The sequence below is a fragment of the Pleurodeles waltl genome, chromosome 10 (genome assembly GCF_031143425.1).
Source record: "Pleurodeles waltl isolate 20211129_DDA chromosome 10, aPleWal1.hap1.20221129, whole genome shotgun sequence".
NCBI classification, from domain to species: domain Eukaryota; kingdom Metazoa; phylum Chordata; class Amphibia; order Caudata; family Salamandridae; genus Pleurodeles; species Pleurodeles waltl.
The window spans coordinates 959,927,054-959,950,866 of NC_090449.1; the positions used below are offsets into that span (position 1 = coordinate 959,927,054).

The 23,813-nt window shown below is 40.6% G+C and overlaps 1 protein-coding gene across 8 annotated transcripts in view; it reads right to left on the bottom strand.

Annotated features, from left to right (window-relative positions):
• NEBL (nebulette) overlaps positions 1–23,813 on the bottom strand; it is a 743,048-nt gene that overhangs the window by 101,456 nt on the left and 617,779 nt on the right. For 5 of the 8 annotated variants that reach the window (XM_069211783.1, XM_069211782.1, XM_069211780.1 and 2 more), the window contains 3 exons: positions 17,376–17,468; positions 13,543–13,635; positions 2,625–2,717 (listed from right to left, as the gene is read on the bottom strand). The exons of the other annotated variants lie outside the window; for them this stretch is intronic. In XM_069211783.1, the coding sequence (XP_069067884.1) occupies positions 2,625–2,717; positions 13,543–13,635; positions 17,376–17,468 (279 nt within the window). The remainder of the gene's footprint in view (positions 1–2,624; positions 2,718–13,542; positions 13,636–17,375; positions 17,469–23,813) is intronic. 8 annotated transcript variants of the gene reach the window in all.

Sequence of the window (23,813 nt, forward strand, 5' to 3'; positions counted from 1 at the left end):
TACAATGTTATAGCTCTGAGAGCTGCCTGGCCATCACCATTATGATATACATTAAAAAAAATAAAAATGTTCTCAAAAAGCACAGATTGCCACAACGTTCCTGGCACTGAATAAAGCTACCTTTTGCACTTATATGCTCCTTGTGAAACAGCAAAATGCTGTCACTCACAGGGAAGCCAGTCAATAGGTAAATAGAGAAAGATATATCATTTTAATAAAAACAAAAGGTCTTTGTTAATGCCAGACCTAATTAGGGCCCAATTCCTAAAGCCACAAAAGTGCACTCATGACATATGTCCTCGCATTAGTGCATATTTACAGTTTTCTTGAATTCACAAGAATTTACAGAAGTAGGTCAGGAAATTGTACTCCCACAAAAATATGGGAACTGCATTATAGCACCAGCAAACATGCATGTGTAGATTTGCTCATGTGAAAACCTATTGCACCTTTACAAGTTCACTTTCCCTCTAAACGCTTTTTCCCCCACCCTGGAAGAAATGTTACTTCTGCCCTTATCAGGAATACTTTTCCAAACTTCCTCAGTATGGGAAAATATTAGAGAAGAACTGATGAAAAGAGCATTCAAACCATGGGACTGTTAGTTACCACTAACTGGCAACCTGAATACCGCACTGTGGGAATTTGAGGTAGAAGCTGATAAGTTTGGAGAGTTTTCGGGGTACTCCTTGAATGTTCGTAAAATTCAGGTGGTTGCAAATAGCAACTCCCCTACGCAAGATGCATGGAAGGTCGAACATGCGGTATATTTGAGGATTTCAATTAGTGCTGAATGGTATCAAATACTTAAGTTAAATATGGTTCCAATAATGGGGAAGGCAAAGCAGGATCTGGTGAGATGGAATAATTTTCACCTGATGATAATGGGTTGTTGCAATATTGTAAAATTTTTATTATTACCGAAGCTCCTTTACCTGTTCTGGGCTCTCCTGGTAGAATTTGAAAGATCATAGTTTACGGGCATGGAAGCCATGATCGCTAGGTTTATTTGGTCATCGGGAAGATCGGGAGGACAAATAAATGGTTGTCTTTTCCCTGCGAAAGATGCGGCTGGGCCCTTCCGAACCTAAGGTTATAATGGATGGCAGCTGCTCTGCAATTCATTAGGCCTTTGTTCATATACAAAGAGAGGGTGGAAGGGCTCCAAAATTACACACCAAATATCTATGAGTTGCTAACTGAGCTATCATCAAACTGGTGTTTGTTGTCACTTGTAGAACCTAGCTACTACAAAAAGATATGATTTAAGGTGCTTGAGGCTGCCTTCAGGGGCTGGACTATTTGGCAGAAAAAAATGAGGATAGGTAGGATTAATTGGTATTGGTATTCTCAAGAATCCTCTTGTGCCAGATATATTTCAGGATGCCTGTCTGGTTAGATGGGGGCAACAGGGGCTCCAAAAATTAAGGGGTTTATTCTAAGGCACACGCTTGGCAACTTTTGATTCACTAAAGTGGCACTAAAGAGACAAGTTGATTGTTATACAGGGCAGGTACATTTATGAAGCAACCGGTCCCATGGACAAGTAAACTTTTATTATTAAATTCCACATCCCTGAATTTTTGCAACAAATACCTTCCTGAAAATGGCTCCTCAACTTCGTTATGAAAAGTTCAAGATTCTGAAAGTTTTTGAATTGTATCTGGATGTGAGTCCTTAAAATTAGCAATCTAGTATGAGGTACTTCATTTCATCCCACTGAAGATAGATTATCACAATTTAGGATTTGGCAGAAGGAGTGAAGGCAGTCTAAGTGGTAGAGGACTTTACACACATCACCTTGCCTTTACTCTCACCAAATTTAAACAGGACTGAGGCACTGCAGGAAACTCTATGGGTTTGAATAAATGAGCTGGTTCATACAAAGCCATATGTATGATTGATGACCGACTCTTACACCAAGCGTTTAAAAGGTTTTTTCTTTTCCATAAACAAACTCCCAATGAGCAAATTTGTTAATGAAAATGAAAAAACGAATTGCCTCAACACCACTAGATTTGTTTCACCAGGAGATTCCAGTTTGGAAGGCCCAAAATCATAAATGTTTGTAGGTGTTCTCAAACTACCAAAGCAAACCAAACCTTTGAATACCCACTTGTGTTGTATTTCCCCTACTCATATAAGAGAATTATGCAGTAGTATATCCATTTACACCCCAAAAGGAAATCATTTCTTGATTTCTGACAGGACTAAAGGGACATATTTAGGTATTTTCAGCCACAAGTTTGTGTTTGCATCACAAATACAATCTTGAACAGTGCCCACAGAGTCTGACAGACATAAGCACAAAATGCATGTTTGAAAATAAGTATATTTTATAACTTTATTAAACATATTCACAAAATATAAACCAACATGACTATGCAAATAAGCTTTTGTAAATGTTGCCATGTGAAAATGACAGTAGAATGTGTTTGTAATAACATTTAAACATGCTTTAAATTTTTAGTTCTTGTAATCATGGGGAAGTGTACAGTTTTAGATCAGATATGAGCTTATTTTAAAACTCAATACAAACTTGAGGTACCACAAAGAGCTTGTGACCCTGTATTAAAGTATACAATACATTTTGCAAAAAATGAAAGTTAATAAAAACAGCTTGCCGTGCTAAGATTTTCCTGATTTGCCTTCACCCTTTCCATTTCAGGTGTGATGCTAACAGAAGTAACTTTGCCGAGTTGTTCTTTGTACTGAATCTGTTGGTTAGAAGTATAGTATGTTAAGAATGTTATGCAAAAATCAAAACCTTTAAACAAAACACAAGTAATGGGACCACAACCTACAATCTCTCTTTGGAGTACATAGTTCCATGTAGCTTGATGGAATTTAAGGTTGTGTGGTTGTGCATGGAAGTCCTTTGCAGATCCAAGGAGCCGTTCATGTCAAATAAAAATCGACTGCCTGTTAGAATGTCCCCTTTTTTGCGTCCCGGACTGTCAACCTTTAGCATCCCATAAGGTGTGATGCCTGTTAGCAGAACTGCAACCCCCCTGTATTCCTGCAAGCATGCTGCCCAATGGAGTCAGAGTATTGTTGGTAGCTGACTGTCAAAACTGTAAGAGGCAAACATATTTAAATACTACACTATGAAGCAAAGTGTGTTTTCAAAACACAGGAATTATGGTGTGATTCCATGAATCACAAGGAAAGCTAGAGGATTGACAACAAAATGTATGAAAATTGGAATATACAATCCTTTAATGGTGGTAGCGAAAGATTTGATTTTCAAGGGAAAAAAACAAAACAACTAGTCCTAAAAAAACTTTAAATATTTTACTCAGCTTTAAATTACGGATGGGCAAAATCACAGTTTAATATACACTTTGACAAAATCTAATTAAAAAAATTGTGAATTTTGATAAATATACTCAGACCTGTCAGCCTTAGGGTAGTCTTCCCAAAACATTTTGCCTTTTTCCTTCAATTTTTCTAGAATTTGTTTTTGTTGGCCTTAGGACTCTGTGTACATTACCATTGCTAACAAGTGCTAAAGTGCTTGTGTGTACTCCCTTAAACATTATACAATTGGTGTATACCTAATTGGCATATTTATTTAAATTATAGGTTCCTTGGAGTGTGGTATACCATAAACACAGGGCATGAAGAATAAACATGTCCCAGGCCCCCAGTTGTGACTTGAATGCAGTTTTAAACTGCTGATTCGACTTAGGAACATAATTGTCAAGCCTTAAACCTCCCTTTTATTGCCTATAAGCCACCCCAAGTTAAGCCCTAGGTAGCCCAAAGGGCAGGGTGCATTGTGGTTAAAAGGTTGGACTTGTACTTTTAAGTTTTACACGTCCTGGTAATGAAAATCTCCTACATTTGTTTTTCACTTCTGTAAGGCCTACCTGTCCCTTAGGATAACATTGGGTTACCTTATAGTGCTAACCTTTGAATGGGAAGAGATAAGCATATTGTGTTCTATGAAATGGAAACAAACAATTCTCTTTGTTGGTAAAGTTGGATGTTAAAATACAATTTTGAAAATGCCACTTTCATATAGTTAGCACACCCTTGTCATTTGCTATTTAGTGTCTGCATTGTGTCCTAGGTCAGATGTATGTAGTTGGCAGTTTGACTTTGTGAATTCCTCTCTTACAGTCACACAACAGAGGGAGTAGGTTTGCTTAAATGGCCCATCTGCTGGCAGAATGGAGGAGGAGCTGGGCACAACCCCATTTGCAACTGAAGTATGCTTTTCCGTGCCTTTGCACAAAGGGCTTGTCACCACTGCATTGTCTCTGCTGGCATCTTAGAGCCAAGGCGAGGGAGTCAGGAAATTCCAAATGCTTAAAAAAGAAACCTCTAGAAACTTCCCCTACTTCAAAGGATTGCCTCTGGGTACCTAGTGACATAGGCTGTCTTGTGGTCCAAGGGTCCAACAATGTTCATGCTCACTCTTTCAAAGGGGGTTCCAATGACGGGTGAGGGATTCAAGGGATCCTTCACCTTGTTCCCTGTTCTTCCACTGGCCTGGCAAGTGAGACAATCCTGCAAAATGTATCTGAGGCTATCCTCACCCAAGGCTTAAATAAAGTGGGAAACAAGCCTGGTAAAGATCTTGTCCTGCTCCAGATGTCCTGTCAGGGACATTTCATTAGTCAGACCCAGTAGGAAGGCCCCATAGCATTGGGGGACTACCAAAGCACATGTTGCCACATGCACAGATTCAATATACAAGAAGTGATTCTCCTAGTATATGAGGTGCTCTCCAGAGGCATGACCAGTTGCTTGGGCTTCAGTCTGATGCTTCATGCACTCCAGGTTTGGGGACTCCTTCTGTGCCCTACAGAACCTCTGCCTTTTGGGCCCATCTTCTACTTGCCATCCAGCAATTTCAGGCAGGTCATAAAAGAAGGACATGTCCTCCACTGGAGGTTCCGGAGAGGCCTCCTCTGGTGCTCCATCCACCTGTACCCTGGGAGTTTGAAGTACTGGTTTCTAACAGTCCCTCCTCTTCACTTTCTCGGTAGCTGTCTGGGACATTTTTCTATGCTCCAGACCTCCTTCTCTCTCTTCCTCGAAAGCCGTGAACTGGTGGTCACACAGACCCACTCAGGCAACCCCAACATTTCCAGGTATGACCTGAGCTCCACTTCCTTGCAGGCAGTGCTCTCCAGATCATTCTCTAACAGACAGTCCACAGAAATAGCAAGGCTCACAGCAACTTTCATGAAACATGAGACCCCCCCACTCAAAGAGAACCAGTGCCACAGGGTAGTGGCTTACCAAGTTGTCTGCTACTAAAACCCTGTGGTATCACCTGCTCTGATGATACCAGATGACGCCTGACAGTAGTCATACTTGCTCCTGTGTCCCTCAGCGTCTCCCCCTCTGCCTATTGGTTGTGACCCACTGCCTGTATTTAGAAGGCATTGCAGGCTTTGGGCACCAACTCTTTGTCACCCAGGAACACTAGAGTAACCTCAGATGTCCCCTCCACATGAACTGAAGCCTTCTCCGCTGCAAGCGCTATACTGAAAAACATGGGGTCTTCCCACCACAGAGGGGCTGTGCCCTCTTGGGACACTAGGCATTGCCCTTGTTGCCCTCATACTGGTAGCACTCATAACACTTTGGGACAAATTTACCAGTGTTCTTGTCAGCAAAACCTTTCTTCTGGTGACCAGAATGGGAATGGGACCCTTTCCCCTGTGAACTATTTTGGGGGCCTTGAAAGAACTTCTTCCTGTTTTTATCTCCTCCTCCTTCTTCGGATGGCAAGCCTGGCCACCCGTTTGGGAGTCCCCCCAGATGCCTTCTTGGACACTCTGGTGCTGATTCAGACGTCTGTCTCCTCAGCATCTTTTCAGGGATCAGTAGGGCTGCTACCCACTAGGTGCTGGTGCAGTTCTGTAAAACAAGTATTGAGCATGTGCTCCCTCAAAATCAAGCTGTACACCCCAGTATATTCATTAACTTTGCTGTCCCTCACCCAACCATTCAGTGCCTTGCTGGAGTAACCAAAGAAACCCAGACAAGACTGGTTTAGGAATGTTTAGTCATCTGTCTCAAGTTTAAGAAGTGTTTCTATCCTCACCGTAGGCATGAGTTTTCTTAAACCACCCCCCAGTACTCTTCTGGAACCTAGTGTACCCTCGGTGCTACCTGATATGCAGAAAACCACTTGTCTGTAGCATTCCTTACCACATAATTAGGCACCAGCTCTTGTTGTATATGGACCTTTACCTCTCCAGTGGACACAGGAGGTATGCTGCCACTAAGATTTCTTGACTCTGCTTACTTGACACTTATGTCTAACTCTCTGAGACTGAGCTCACGGTCCATTCTTCTTTCCTCTGCAGTCAGTCTCTCCCTTGCCAAGGCTCTCTCAGCTTCAGCTTTCTTTCTGCCCAAAGATCTTTCTGCCTCAGTCATCCTCTCCTATTCTTCTAGCTTCATGTTGGCCAGTTGCAGTTTGAGATCCCTCTCTGCCTTACTGTCCTCCAGCTGTTCTGGGGACAGACCCCTAGCAGACACACTGCTCCCTGCCCCATCCTGTGCATCCTGGACATCTGATGGAGTTGAGTTGGCCTCTCCACTTGGCTCAGGACCCAGGTCTGAATCCTTAGTTTCCTCATCATCCTCTGAGAGTGCTCCATCCTCCTCATCCTCCTCCTCTGGGATGGTCTACCATCTCTGAATTCTTAATGGCTCTGAGGGCTACCTGGAGATCCATTTTGGTAGCCTTCTTTCCAGTCTTCAGCCCCTTCTCCTTGTAGAGCTTCAGCAGCTCGGTCCTGTTAAGGGTGTACAACTTGATCAGATCTATTTTCATGGAAAAATAAAGGAATGCAGGGCACTTGAAGTTATATAAAGGAGAAAAAGCCAATAGAGAACTTAAAAAAGGTCAACTCTGGTGTCAAGTAATGTATCTGGGAGTTTCATGTATAACACAAATAACTTTATGGCACTGCACAAACAAAAGTCCTGATCCATACTGCTGAACACCAGTGTGAGAAATGGGATTGTTGTTTGACTCAGGTATTTCCCATGCTCAAGCAACACCCACAATCCCTGATAAGGGTTAACCACCAAAGTCCCTGATATAACCTGTGATTAACCGAGGGCAGCTTGGCACAAAAAGCAGTCAGGCTTAACTTAAAGACAATGTGTGAATTATTTATGCAGCACACAAACAGTAATGAAGTGAAAACAAAAGAAAAATACCACACCAATTAAGAAAAATTTAGTACATTTTAATAAATAATTTCACATCAAAACAGCAAAAATTCAATCAGTGGAACTGAAGTTGAACATTTTTGAAGTTTGAGGTAAAAACTAGCCTCTAAAAGATCAAAGCACCAACGGCGGACATCTAGTCATGCAAGACAGGGTCAGAGTTAAAAAATATGGCCGACTGTGATATAACGTGGTTCAGATAAAAGAAGTGCATTTGACCTGGTCTGCGATTATCTTCAGATTCAGAAGAAAGTTTGGACAAAATGTTCTGAAAAGGTAAAGCTCAGCAAGGCAAGACTGCAGGCGGTGTCCAATGAAATAGCATCATCATCGGGGAGCCGCTGGACAAGGTTGCAATGAAGATTTCTACATGTGTCTCTGCTTTGGAAGCTGAAAAACTCCAGCAGGACAAGGCAGGAGGCTGTAGCTGACGAGAGGTCCATGAGGCCGGTTACCCCTTTGGTGAAGGACCGCTGAACCACATTTACTGCTTTGGAGAAGTATGTAGTGGGAGCTACTGTGAAGTGAGGCTGACTAGTGATGCACCTTGGGCAGATCGATGAGCAGGTTTGTACCGTTTTTTCCTCAGTTTTCAGGGCAGGTTTTTGCCAAATCTTGTTATGTCCCAAGTTTTGGATTTTAGCTATGTGACTACCTTTAACACTATAACTAAAGGTCAAGGACTGGAGAGGCACCACTTGGGGTTTCAGGACTCACTCAGACTGGGTCCATGTTTGGGTTCAAGATCATGGGAGCCGGTTTTGTCCCTGTGGCTTTGAACAGGAGGTCAGCAAACTAGCCCTTGGAGTCACTCTGGTAGTCCTGGGTTCAGGTGATGAAGCAGGGCTCAAACAGTAGGGTAGACATCTGAGGGTTCAAGGCAGGCTCCAGGCAGCAAATCAGTCATTTCAGGTGCAGCAAAGTATTCTTGCAGGCCACAGTAGCAGACAGTCCTCTGAGAGCCCTTCCAAAGGTCCAGAAAGTAAACTGAAGAGTAGATCTGAGGGATCTATTTTATTCCTGCTGCCAGCTTTCACATGGAAGAAACGTTTGGAGTTTTCCCACCACATAAGTGTCTAGAATTTCCCTCTTACCTCCGCTGGTCCTAGTCTGTCTTGGTTTACAATAGGCTAGTAAGAAGACCTTTGAGTGTGAGCTGAGGCAGGGCTTTTGAAGTACAAGTAGGCCTTCCCCCATCATAGTTGCATGGCACATCCTGCCAAAATGCAGTCCCTCTGTTGTGCAGCAGTCTGGGTGAAATACACATAGGCCTACTGCCAACTATGCCTATTTATGTGACTCAGGAAAAAGGCTTCAGACATCAAATGGTTAGGATAAGGAAAATGCCAACTTTCTAAAAGGGCATTTACAGAATGTCCACCTAAAATCAGACTTTACCATTAAAGGGGATTTTAAAACACAATCTCTTATATACCGAAGGTGACATTTCCAACTCTTCCCTAACACAAATTATAACTTATTAAATGAAATAGGGTAACCCAATGTTATCCTATGCGAGACGTAGGCCTCACCGCAGTGGAAAATGAATTTGGCAGTATTGGACCTGGCCATTTTTGCAGGGTCATCCCCAATTTGTTTGCCTCATTCCTCCTATTTTTTCTGACCAATTTTTGTTGGATTTAGGACTCTGGGTACTTTACAACTACTAACAAGTGCTAAAGTGCATATGCTCTCTGTCTAAATTGTATTGGTGATTGGTTTATCCCTGATTGGCATATTTGATTTACTAGTAATTCCTTGGTGAAGTGTATTAGAGGTGCCCAAGGACTATAAATCAAATGCTACTAGTGGGCCTGCATCCCTGGTTGTGCCATCCACATGAGAAGCCATGCAAACATGACTCAGACCTACCACTACAGTGTCTGTGTATGCAGTCTTGCAATGCCAATTTGTCCTGCCAAGTGTAATCACTTGCCGGCCCAAACCTTCCTTTTTATACACGTAAGGCACCCCTAAGGTAGACCGTAGGTAGCCCCATAGGCAGGGTGCAGTGTATGTTAAATGTGGGACATGTACTGGTGTGTTTTACATGTCCTAACAGTGAAATACTACTACATTTGGTTTTAACTGTTGCATGGCCTATCTCTTTCATAGGTTAACATGAGGACTGCCTTTAAATAACTTCAAAGTGTAGATTCCCTTTGGGAGCAGATGGAAATTTGGAGTTTGGTGTCTCTGAACTCACAAATTAAAAATATGTCTTTAAGTAAAGTTGGGTTTTAGATTATTAGTTTGAAAATGCCCTTTTAGAAAGTGGGAATTTTCTTGCTTAAACCATTCTGTGAGTCTGCTTGTTTGTGGATTCCCTGTCTGCATCTCACTGACAGTTGAGCTGGTTGTGAATCCCCTCTAGACAGAGAGGTAAAGGGTGCTGGGGTGTAGCCTGCATATCCTGATGAGCCATCTGTGCTGGAGTGGAGGGAGAAGTGGTCACTTACACCTGAATCGTCTGTGCCTGCCCTCACACAATGCAGTCTCCAACCCCCTGGTGTGTTTCTGGGGCCTGGCCTGGGCAAGGCAGTATCCTGTAAACAACAGAGACTTTCTTTTGATGTTTGCCTACTTCAAAGGCAGAAAGGGGTATAAGTAGTTTACCCAAAACCCCAGACTTTAAATTTCTTCAAGATCACTTCTCGATTTAAGAGGAATCTCTGCCAAGGAAAAGAGCTGAAGAGCTGAGGAGAAGTGCGGACCGTGCCTGTGACTGTGCTTTGTTGGGCTATCCTGCAGTTGCTGCTTCTGCCTGTGAAAGGGGACAAAGACTGGACTTTGTTTTGCATTCCTGCTTGAGAAGAATCTCCAAGGGCTTGAACTGAGCTGACCTCCTGTTTTGAAGCCCCAGGGACATCAAAGCCTTCCTCTGCCAGCAGCTGGACTCTCTGCTGTGACTCCTGCCCTGCCAAGTGGTGTCCTATCCAGTCCCTGGGTCCTTGAAAGGTGAAGTTGGCAGAAGAAGAGCTGAAAATCCACGCACAGAAAACCGTGCAGGGAAAATTTAAACTCACTATCTGCAAAATGGCTGATAAAAGACTTGCTGCTGGCTTTGAGGCAGAAATCGATGCTCCATCTGCATCGCGGCTGGGAGATCGATGCATCACAGCTGGAGAAACGTTGTGCAACACCCGCTTGCTGTTGCTGATAATGACGCAAACCCCACATAGAGCATTTTCCTAACACCATGTGACTGGATTTTCCACTCATAGTCCCTGGGCGTCAAAGTCATCCCAACTTTGCACAGATCCGAAGTGCCCTGTCCGGAATCGGAATCGATGCATCGCTCTCTTGCGAGGGAGAAAAATTATGCATCACCAACCTGACCGGAGAAGAAACGACGCACGGCTTCCCTTGCGAGGAAGGTATCAACGCATTGCTGACTTTTCTGACACACGCGTACCTGCGCAGCTTTATTTTTGACACAAACTAGGTACTTTGTTCAAAATCATCGTTTCCTTTGTTTTCTGTGGAGTAAGAATCTGATTCTTTTAGAAATTCCTATTTTAACTTGTGTATGTTGGATTTTTGTTGTTTTGGTCTTGTTTGGTTTAGATAAATATTACCTATTTTTCTATACTGGTGTGGTATCCATTCTGTAGTGTTTGCACTGTATTACTCTGTGTGTTGGTACACATACTTTACACACTGCTTCTGAGTTAAGCCTGCCTGCTCGTGCCAAGCTACCAAGGGGGTGAGTGGGGGTTAACAAGGTGTGTTTCTCCTTTGCCCTTACTGGAGTGAGGGTCCTTGCTTGGACAGGGGGTTACCTGACTGCGAACCAAAGACCCCATTTCTAACAGGCAGTTTTTCACTACCAGGACATGTAAAACTTTAAAGCACATGTGCACCCTGCCCTATGTGCTGCTTGGGGCCTACCTTAGGCTTGACTTTACATGTAATAAAAAGGGAGTTTTAGCCATGGGAAGGAGGTTAATGTGTCAATATAACACAGCACACAGGATACAATGGCAGGGCTCTAATATGTTTTAAAGGGCTACTTAAGTGTCTGTCACAACAAGTGCTGAAGGCCCACTAACAGCATTTCATTTCCTATCCCTGAGTATAAGACATACCACTTTACAAAGGACCTATAAGTAAATTAACTATGCCAATCAGTTGTACACCAATTTTACAATTCTTTAGGGAGTGAGCACAAGCACTTTAGCACTGGTTAGCAGTGGTATAGTGCACAGAGTCATACCGCCAACAGAAACAAATTCAGCAAAACATAAGGAGTGAAGGCAAAATGTTTGAGGGTGACCCTCAGAGAGGGCCACATGCAGCAGTCTCCTCACACAATTGTGCAGTGAAAACTTCACATCATTTTATACCTTTGAAATCTGAAATATCTAATGATTGCAAGAATTTGCCTATTTTAAATCTATTTTAAAGGTACCTAAAATAACCATGTCATATTTTCTAATAAAGGATGACTTCAGTATTCCAGGAGCAAAGCTAAAGAGGAAGGTGAAATAGTTTCACCTTAACTGTGCAAAACATAATGGGATGAATGGCCTCATTGTTGTCTGGCCTATTCATCAAACCATGTTCTGTACTTTTCTTGGCTGCTGAAAATGTCAAATGCAGGCCAGGTTTCTGTTATAACATATGAACAATATTCATGTCTTTTGAGAAGGGAATAATGGGTTTCTCTGGAAGATTTGTTTTTCAGTGAGATGCATCTTTATCAGTTCAAACACATTTTTGCAAATTAATTCTGAAATTTTGAAGATCTTGGACCTCTGAAAAGTAAATCCCACAGGATGTTATGTGGATCATTTTTCAGAAAAGGTGGGAGTGACAAATATTTTAGTATCCACTAGGTAAATACCAAATTGTCCGGGCTAAGTGGCAGAGTGGAAGAACACGCAAGAACATCCCCACACACCTGTTGAGAAACACTGGGAAAATTACCCAAAATTAGCCACTTGAATTTCTTCAAAGGTGAGATCTTGGATCAGGTTATGACCAGTCATATTCAAGGAAGATGGTCAAATAGAACCATGAGTCTGGTACTAAATGGAAACTTTGTTTGCTTTAAGTAGCATTTATCTCCTTGAAGGTGTGTCCTGGGGGAAATCCTGGGGAACCAGATACTAGTTGTGTGTGGGGTTCCAGTCAGCTACAGTGCTGGCATGCTGTAATGAAATGGGAACAGATATGATTAGCATGTTGCTTCTATTGGGAATGGTCCGCTCAGTTTGAATATACCTGTAAATATTTCAGTAGGTGGAGAGGATCATTGAAGTCATGTCCTCAAGACACTTGAAGGAAAACAAGTTGGGATGCCTTAAATATCACTGGAGCAAAAAACATGTATGGTTACATAATTTTCCTCAATCTTTCCAGTAACTGAATAGCCTTGGACTGAGATGGACCAAGCTTTTCTGCTAAGTTCAATGCAACACGTTAGTGGACAGCTTTGACACTATTGATTTTGTTGCTGTTTGTTTGTATTTATTTTCGTCTACTCCTACATTGATTGTCAATGAATTCTTATCACAAAATACTGTTCATCTTGGCTTCTAAACATGGTTGACTTGTATTTCACCATCATCGTCACTGCCCAAGAGGCACATTTCCAATTGTAACTAATTCTCCTTTTGAATATTAGTCTGTAATGTTTCTCAGGTGGATATGTTGAAATTTCTGTAACATTAAATCCCTCATAGACCATTATTGGATCTATGTGCCAGTGTTTTAAAATCATTTATGAATGAATAAAATTCTGTAAAATTAAAACCCTTCAACACTCTCATAGATTATGCTACCTCCAATTCTTGGTAAAACCAAGCAGGTCAGACACGAGAACATTGTTCTTCATGAAAAACGCTTGACACGTGACAATGGCTAGCTAGTGATGTTTTTACAATTCCAAAATCACACTAACAGGTTGTTCAGTCATTTGACTAACCAAAATATGGCATGCCCATAGCATGCTATTTCCTCCCACGCTATCACTTGAATTTTCGCAGAGAAACAAGAAGATGATTACTGATCATAGAGAGTTCAAAGCTGAGGCAGAGACAATTTGTAGCCTAGAATAAAAAGGGGAAATATGCAGTATGGAATTACGTGCACATCACTCAGGATATGAAATAGAAGGTTGGGATTCCACAATCCCCATAAGCTTGATGAAGTACAACATGTTATATTATTATTATGTATTGAATTGCATGGTAAAAGAAATATTTTGCACATGTAAAAGAAGTATGCACACTGCTTTAAATGTACTGATAATACAAAGTTAAAAAGAGCATCTGTACTGTACAAAAGACATACATGACACATGCATGAAAATATGAAGTTCAAAAGACTTGCCAGACTTAATTGTTGTTGATTCTTCTTGACCCTTTCAATTTCAGGGGTGACACTGACGGATGTGGCTTTACCAGGCTGTTCTTTGTAGTGAATCTGAGGATCAGAGGTACATTGTAAATATTGAAATGTACTTTAAAATTGCAATGAAAATTAAAAGTCAACAAAGATCAGAAACTTACATGTATTTCAGTCTCTAAATGTGAATAGACAGACCCCAGTTGCTCCAACTTAATGTGCCAATTTCAGATAGAAAAACACATTGACATTTGTTACCACATTATCAGAAATCTCAATGTTCCCCTGTAGGGTAAACTTATTACATACACTCTTCTTCTTTGCAATGTGTCACCTACCATTTTACTTCTGAATTATGCATTTGAGGCTACAAAACGCTCCTGGAATCGGGCAACTTGAAATCAGTGACACATAAATTGAATGTTTTTTCATTTTGCAGCATGCTTCCAGTGCCTATGAAAACTGAGAGAGTATAAGATTTTGCATGACATGTGCTGGCTAGTTTACATAATTACATATTTATTTGGGGTGTTTTAGGGCACCAATTTCTTATTAGAAAATAAATAAGGGGTGATGGTCGATGTTATGGTGATAGGCAAAGGTTTCTAATGTAGTGTGGATGGTTTGCTGCAAGGAGAAAGATGTAAAAGGCATCTCTAATGTTACAACATAACTGTTGTCAGTATAGATGGGCAGTACACACTAGTTTCCAAATAACCTACTATCTACAACACTGCCAGTACTGGCATTCTGATTAGCAGAGTCTCTGTTTCAACCCTGATAGACAAACAAAACAAACAAACAAAGTAGCTGTCACATACTGTATGCGAATGATCAGGCACCTGACCTATGGGTTGGGGTCATGCAACAGAACCTACATCTAGAAGTACTTGGGAATAGACACTCATAGGTGGTACAGTGAATCTAATCCTAGAAGGTTCATAGATTAATGAGCAATGTGTTATTTGACTAAGTCTAAGATTTTGGAGTGAGCAACAACTCTTGTAGGTAATACCTTGCAGTTAAATGGCATTCTGGATGAGTCTGAATGGATATCCTCTTTTAAGAAAGTTACTGCTAAGGTTCTAAGCTTCACTAAAAAAAATCCTCTTTTAGTTTGGAGATGTGATTGAGACTCAGAAATTGGTCATATGGTACAATATACCTTGAGTTATATGCAGCAGTGTAAGATTGTATTTCTTTAACTGAATTCCTGCAGTAGGCATCCTTAAAGGCTATACTTTAACAGCGCACAAAGTCACTGATGTATCATGTGCATTAAGAGTAACAATCTGATCTTTATTGAAGTTAATAAGCCATGTCACAAAACAAGTAACAATCTCTGGATACTGTTTAAATCATAAAAATATTGTCGATGTACCTGTGTCATTGCTATAATTTCTGGGCAGTGGATTAATCATGGATTTTTTTAACATTGGCCACAAAGAAAGTCCTGGTGGTCCCAATGGAGTGTCTTTAGTATGTAAATAAAATTTGTGCAAGAAAAAGATGCAATTTCTCCTTAAAACAAAATTAGAGAGTTCACCAATAAATGCAGTTGGTGCAATGTGTTATTCTGATTAGCTGTAATTGCACATGATGTGGTATATTACCAGTAATTCTGTACTAGGTTGACATTCCAAATCAAACAACTTTGATATATTCCTTAAGTAAGTTTGAGTATCTGGTACACACCTGTTTAATGATAAAATACATTTATTGATAAAGGTGTTCCAGAGAACTTCCTGAGTTCTACAATACTCCAGGGGCACCTGGACATTTCTCTGGTAAAAAAGTGGTATTTTGTTACTAATGTTTAAATTAGTATTATTGAAAATTCCATGACGTTTGCCCTTCTTGCTCCTTTCTAGGCTTGAAGGGTACTGCAGGAATGTTGTTGCTACAATACGTAAGAATACTAATCATTCCGTTGCTCTGTGCTTTCATTAATTGATTCTTGTATATTTTTGTACATGCAGTTCAAACGAACATCTATAACACTGGTATAAAACTGTCCAATGTGTAGCTAGTACTACGATAAACTGAACAACGAGGGACTGTGAGCAAATTCCCCTTTTTTGCATGGCTACCCCCATTTGCTACATACGTTTACAGCAGTTTTTCAGTCTGCACACTGAGACACTGCCATTGAGTGCCAGGTGCATGTGTCCTGACCTCTACGTCATTTAAAATGGGATTATCACTATTTGCAGATCTCACTCTTCCTTCTAAAACCATAAAAAATTATATATATATATATATATATATATATATATATATATATATATATATATATATATATATATATATATATATATTACACCCATGGCATGGTAAGTTAAATGTAAACTGTGCACTGGCACACCCTTCAGGGTCAGAAGGCCTATACCATCCTGAAGTTCCCTTAGAATAGTGCATTGCGGAATAGCTTGGAGTAAGGCAAACAAGATTTGGTGTAAAAGTGGGAAGTGGTGCCCCCAGGAACTTTTCCCCCATTAGTAAAAGAGTGTACATGAGACACCCTCACCCACTGGCTACTGAACTGTTCAAGAATGGCCTTCACTACCAACTCCTCAGAACACTCTCTATACCTGCAGAAGAACAGAAAAATACCTTTTAGGTGTAGGAGGACCTACATCCTTAAACAGTGGGAAATTTGGACCCCATAGGTCATTCTGCTCTAATAACTGGCAGTCAGAGAAGGTGCTATATCTACTAAACTTGAAATGAAGCCCTTTGTCTTGAGAAATTAAAAAGCAAAATGTAATGTTGGATAACATTCATTACTCAATTCTGCATTTTCCTTATTGTGCAGCATATGCAATTCACTTCCCTAAGCTGCATGACAAACATACTATTTAACATATCATGTTCCAAAGACGGAGGGTCTACTAACATAAATCACATCTTTACAAGGTGTACACCATATGTGAATAATATAGCCATTTGATAAACAGTAGTATTCACTTTTCTATTTTTGAGGAATGATGACTGACTAAATATGAAAGCTTGGAAGTGGTTTTTAGACTGGATTGTTGATAAAACATTTTCAACATATTTGTCATTTTCAACATATTTGTCATAGGCCTGAGTATGGCATGAGGCAAGACATGACTGGAATTGAAAGGGTTATGAATTCATCAAAATATAATTGTTTACAAAGAACTATTTCTCCTTTGAATCAAGTCATGGGGCCACAAAAACAGACTGTTTTTGTAGTGTATCTTTGGTATAATCTAATTCAGTCGTATTGCTTCAATGGGTGGTTAAAGTTCCCAGATACCTAATTAATAAGCCATCGATGTCTATTTTAAAACCTGTAGGTCACAAGTTCTATACATCCCAAAAACAGTGTGTCTTTTGGAATCACATTAATAGTTTACAATACGTGAGAACACTGCAAAGGAACAGGGAACGAGAGCGTGTCATATTCCCAAGGTGTTTGTTTTTCAAACAGCACTAGTGTTGGGTTTCATAGGTTGCTCTCTGCACCATGAAATCATTGTTTCTCTTTCTCTGTTTTATATACTGTCACATATCAAATTCACACAAATAATATTTACTTTATGGTGAAATCTGACATGAAATCAGTCAAATACAATATAACGGGAAGCTTAGAGCTGTAGATCAAAACTTTGTTTTTCTGAGAAAAATAGTTTATCTCTAATATCTAAGTATTATAATTGTGGACGCTGGATAATATTTAAACTTTTAACAACAATTTAGAGAAATTGGGATTTAGTATATCACAATCACACTGAAAACATAGGCATGCTTATTTGTATGTTGTAAATAAAGTAGTTATAAAATGGCCACACATTGCTAATATTCTTCTGGTTTTCTTTTACTCTTTTCATTTCTGGAGGATCTGAAATAGGAGTTGGAGTACCAATTTCTTTCTTGTACTTAACCTGTGAACACAAAGGAAAAATAAAGTAAAACACATTTCTTAAATGTTTTGTTCAATAGTAGAGATTTGTAAAGTTCATCAAATGATCACCAACAAAGTCTGCCACTATGGCTAGAATAATGTCAGTTAAAAATGTAAAATACATGATGGATTCAGAATTAGCAATATGTGGCCAAACATTCACAATTTCCACAATTTCAGGGCCTGATTTACAAACGGCATCCACAGTTGCGGCGAAGGCCTTGAAGTCATGGTGGGATTTCTGCAATTGGAAACTGCTGGATAGGGAGCCCGCCACAAATGCTGGACTGCGGAGGCCATTTGTGAATCAGGCTCTCGTGGTTTATGATCAAGCGTAAACATTAATGTTGATTACTCTGCTATCTCCTTTTAAAGGTAGGTGTTTCATTTAGATACACATTTCCCTGTGCCCAGTCGTAACATTTTCTTGGCAATCTTACTATTTAAAAGCATGTGATATGTATTCAACCATGTGAGCCTATTCTTTTGATTTCTCTAACAGTTCTTAATTAGTAAGTGTGCATTCAATCTATTTTGCCTTTAGTTCTAATATATAGCTTTATTCCCATATACTTGAATTGTTCATCAACAGTATTAACTCACTAGTCAAGATTCCATTTTAAACCAATTTAAACCAATTTAATGTGGAAAAACAAATGATGGTATTTACTTGAAAACGTAACTTGTGAGGAATTCTGATGCATTCAGTTATCAAACACCCACAGAGGAAAGAAATGTCATTGTCAAATCCATAGATGGGTATGTTTGCGTGCCTGTACTGCTCTATTTGTAACCGCATTGTGTATAACTGGAACATTCAACACTTGTAAAAAATACAGTTAATACATTTTGATGCTTGCATGTTAGCCCTGTCAGCCTTTGGGTGGTCTTCCCCCAGACATTTTGCCTTTCTCCTCCATTTTTGCTGATCTTATTCTTATCACGCCCTAGGACTCTGCACATACCACTGCTAACAACTGCTAAAGTGCATGTGCTCACTCCTTAAAACATAATAATAATGGTTCATCCCCAATTGGCTAATTAATTTACCTATGAGACCCTAGTAAAGTGACGCTACAGGTGTCCATGGCCAGTAAATTAAATGTTATCAGTGGGGCTACAGCACTGATTGTGCCATCCACTTTAGTGGCCCTTTAAAAATGTCCTCTGCATGTCATTGCAGCCTTGGTGTGCAGTTTAACTGCCACTTTGACCTGTCAAAAATATTTTGCCAGGCCAAACTCTTCCTTTTTTATACATGTGCATCACCACTAAGGTTTGCCCTTGACAGCCCAGAGAGCAGAGTGCACTGTATTTAAAAGGTAGGGCATGTACCTTCAAGTACAACTTGACATAGTAACAAAAAACTCTTAAATTAGTTTTTCACTACTACAAGGCCTACCTCTCCAATAGACTCACATTAAGGTTACCTTATTGCATTTACTAAGCTGTGAGTTAATGCTTGGTGTCTTTAAGATGGTAATTAAAAATCCTAACATGATGAAGTTAGATTTTAAATTACAATTTTGAAAATGCCACATTTAAAAAGTTGCCATTTTACTGCCTTGGCCATTTAGTGCCTGTAGCTGTGCCTGGGTCAAGTGACTGGAAGTAGTTGAAAGTTGAGCTTTGTGTATTCCTCCTACACAGTCACACACAATAGGGAGCTTAGGTGTGCCTCGATGGGACATAACTGGCAGGTTGGGAGGGAGAAGCTTGGCCTAGCCCCATTTGCACTTGAATAAGCTATGTCCTGTCTCTACACAAAGGGCTGCATACCACATGTAGTTAGTCAGGAACCAGGACAGGGAAGGAAGGATGCTTGGGGACTTCAAAGGGAAACCTCTAGAAGCATATTCCAAACATCAAAGGCACAACTTGGTATGAATACTGGACCTTAGACATCAACACTTCTGTAAACTTCTGTACCAGTAGATACTCTGACAGAAAGAAAGACTGCTAAGCTTGTGAAGGACTGCCAATTTGCCAGGGTGCTGCCCTGCTGGACTACTACCTTGCTGTGCTGCTACATTTCTGTGCTAACCAGTTGCTCTTTTGCCAGGGTCAAAATGACTGGACCTTGAAAGTGGATCTTTGCATAACCCTGCATACTAGGATTTAAGGTACTCTGTTCAGCTGGCCTAACAGGGTCCCTGAATCAGGCTTGCGCGCAACCTGATATCCACAGGTGGCACTTTCTGTATTTTGGAGCTATTTTTACTAACATGTTTTATTGAATAAAAATTAATTGATTTTCCTACTATGTTGTGAGCCCCTTTTATGATGTGTTTTCACTGTGTTACTATTTGAAGTGTTGAACAAATACTTTACACACTGTCCAGGGTTAATCCTAACTGCTCCTTTGCCAAGCTACCTGAGGGTTGAGCACAGGTTAATTTAGGATTTGCTTGTGACTTTACGCTGAGGTCAACTGTGGGTGCTGCTTGAGCAAGGTTTCACCTCTCTCAACCAACAATCAGCATTCTTACATTGCATATAAAAGAAGATATTTAGGGCCATATTTATACTTTTTGACGCAAAACTGCGCTAACGCAGTTTTGCGTCAAAAAAATTAGCGCCGGCTAACGCCATTCTGAAGCGCCTTGCGGGCGCCGTATTTAATCAATGACGTTAGACGGCGTTAGCCGCCGGCGCTGCCTGGTGTGCGTGGAAAAAAACGACGTACACCAGGCAGCGCCGGCGTAGGGGGATATGGAGCTTGGGCGCCCAAAAATGGGGCAAGTCAGGCTGAGGCAAATGTTTCACCTCAACCCGATTTGCGCCATTTTTTTTGACTCCCAACCCCCATAGAAATGACTCCTGTCTTAGCAAAGACAGGAGTCATGCCCCCTTGCCCAATGGCCATGCCCAGGGGACTTCTGTCTGGCACAAATTAGGCCCCCCTATGCCACAAAAAATAAAAATAAAAATACTTACCGGAACTTACCTTAATGTCCCTGGGATGGGTCCCTCCAGCCTTGGGTGTCCTCCTGGGGTGGGCAAGGGTGACAGGGGGTGTCCCTGGGGGCATGGGAGGGCACCTCTGGGCTCCTTCTGAGCCCACAGGTCCCTTAACGCCTGCCTTGTCCAGGCGCTAAAAAACGGCGCAAAAAGCGGGCGTACGTCATTTTTTTTGACCCGCCCACTCCCGGGCGTGAATTTTGCCCGGGAGTGTAAATACGGCGCACATGCCTCGGAGTCAATTTTTTAGACGGGAACGCCTACCTTGCATGTCATTAACGCAAAGTAGGTGTCCACGCTAAAAAATGACGCAAACTCCATGGACTTTGGCGCTAGACGCGTCTAAAGCCAAAGTATAAATATGGAGTTAGGTTTGCGTCGGAATTGCGTCAAAAAAAATGACGCAATTCCGGCGCAAACAGAGTATAAATATGGCCCTTACTTCCTCAAATGCCAAACTGACGTATGCTACGTAAAACAAACTTGAAAAATGTTGTCTTCAAGAATTACGAAATACAAATCCAATATCTGCCTACAAGATACAGGATCAGGGTTTACAAAACACTTTATAAACATTGGCCGCAATGGTTCACAAGTACATGTTTAAGTATGTAAAGTGAGTTCACCAGACACACAACAAGGCTAGTATTCAGTACTGTCATTAGGTGTATATATAATTTTATGTATGATTTAGAAGGACAGACAAAGATAAAAAGAGATTGTTTACAAACACATATATCATTATTTCTTTCAGGTTAGGTGTTTTTCACCACTACTGGAAAACAGAGGCAAACAAAAGGCATGACTCGCACTGAGCCATTCCAGGGTCCTCACAACAAAATAGCCTAATAAGGAATAGTGCTTACAAGATATGGAAATAATTTCGTTATTGTGATGTATGAGACATGGATTCAAAGACTGTGTATTTTTACTTCAATAGAATTCTATTCCAGAAAAAGGGATGTAAGCATCCCAACATGCTTCCAGGATTGTTAAATTAATGGAAACTGTTACATATTGGGGAATCTTGATATTGTATTCGAAATTCACTTTCAAGGAAAGTTTTCATTTGAAAATACAAGAAAATTGAATGAAGATCGCAAAGCAAAAAAATAAATGCATTCTGTAATAGAGTGCAAGCAGTCTCATGTGTTCATCAACTGCTCTCAGCATTAGCTGCCATCCAAAATTCTTCACTGAAATATCTGGCACACTATATCCACTGTTTTGGAACTCTCACCAGATTCATTTTTGAAAACACCTAGAAGTAAAGAGGCCCCAGCGGCAAGAAAAGCTCTAACTATGACAGTAGCCATCTTAACCACGGCCCTAGCACAAAATCAGAGCAGCTAAGAACTTGTACATGCTAAACACCCCTCAATCATCTTTCCCCATGGTGCTATGGCATTTTTGATATTTGGAGTGTTCATTTTCAGATCTTCAAAACATTTTTGCAGTACAATATAGAAGTCAAATTTGTATCTTTTTTTCTCACACTGTTGGGATTGAACAGAAAAACCTGCGTTCAGGTTTCTTTTTTGAAGAGGTTGAAAATCAGCCTAAATGTTCCAAAATATGCTATTTGAAAGAATCTGATGTGTGGGTCTTATTTTTCTAAAAATGGCATCAGCAGCAGTAGGCCTACTTTCACCTTCCCTGTTTTCTGAAACAGACAGAAAGGCAAAATATGTTTTAACACTTATTTGGCACTTTTCTAATTTTCATCAATATGTTAATGATTTTCACCTATTTGCAATTTGTGTGGAAAAGAGATGTGGAACCCAGAAGTGCACCTAGAATTCTTAATATCTCTGGAAAATCAGGAAACCATTGGCCACCCAAAAAAGAAAATAAAGATGGTTGGGAATGTACCCTAAGACAAGCTGACCCTGAGGCAAAATATTGCTACCATCCAACATGGCAGTTTGGACTCCATTAAGAATCATTTATTAGAAAGGGAAGTTGAACGCTGAATGACATTAGTTATGTGGTTTCATATAAATTCCGGATTTTCCATTCCAATCATTTGAGGAAAACATTTTTTTGCACAAAGATTTATATTTTCTGTGGATTCTGCATAAGAATAGGTGGAAGGGTGCATTTAACTCACGCCATCCTAAATGTTGCTGTGTCTCTATTTTAGAAATAGTTCTAGGTTCAGAAATGTTTCCTGGGGTCCAGGTGTCCCTGGAATTAGCAACTTTAGTTAAGGGAACTGGGAGACATCTGTAGTTGTAAGAAATTCTGTGTAAAGAAGTGTAGTGTAATCCATTTAAGTTACACTGTCCTGGATTTCACTTGGTCTCTATTTGTCAGAAAACATCTGGGTTGATTGGGAGCAGCCATCTACCTTGGTAAATGTGTGGGAATTAGGTTATTGAACAATAGGTTGAAGTCTGCAGAGCAATCTGAGTGAAAAAAAAATAATGGGATCCATGCAGGTCACTCTTTCTTGCAGATACCTGTGTTTCTAGTCTTCAGATAAGTATGTCATTGGTAGGGTTCACCAAGTGCTAGTTGACCCTGATCACAACCACTACAGCAAGCCCTGTTGGCTTCGGTTATTTTGGTACTTTGTGACATTTGCAGAACATTTGTGGTGAGAAAACACAGTATACACAGGTCACACCTTCCTCTTTTTCTACAGGTCTGTTTATAAAACATGCCTGAGGCTGGGAGGTTTACCTGGGTGCTAGCTGATGTTGGGCTCACAGGACCTACAAACTCCAGAAATAACACTTGTCAAAATGCAAGGAAAACAGTGCATCAAACATTTCTCTACACAGGGGTGCAGTTGTGTCTCTTCCTTTCCATTATGATGTAATCTTTTGCCCATGTGGTCAGATTGTGGGAGTAATGTTAGGGCTAGCTGGTGAGGGGGGTAATAGAAAAGCAAGGCATTAGGCAAGGTGAACTGTTCCTGTAAATTTCCCAGTAAACAGAAACAAATTATAACTTCTGGTGTGTGGCTCCCCTAAGGTGCAGTTTATGAACGAAACTACATTAACTGTACCCTTAGGTAAGATGACATGCTGATGATGGGAAATTGCGAGAAACCCCAGCTATTTAGGGAAACAATTAACCCTTGTGTCCTGAAGGCATTTTAGGTCTCTGAAAAGAGCAAGTTGTGGGCTCTCACCTAAGATCTGCTCCCTCAAGTGACGTTAAATTTAGGTCAGAGGGAGGAATTCTTACTGCCAAGAAATCTATATCCCATTTTTTTTAGTCCAAGGAGAATTATAGTTCCCTTGTTTGGGGCAACTGGGCTGTTAGCAGGCCGGACAAGCTTCAAGATGGGAGCTGAAATGCAGATGAAAAGTGCAGGGCAGGGGCAAGCCTTGCACAGGAACACTGGACTCCAAAT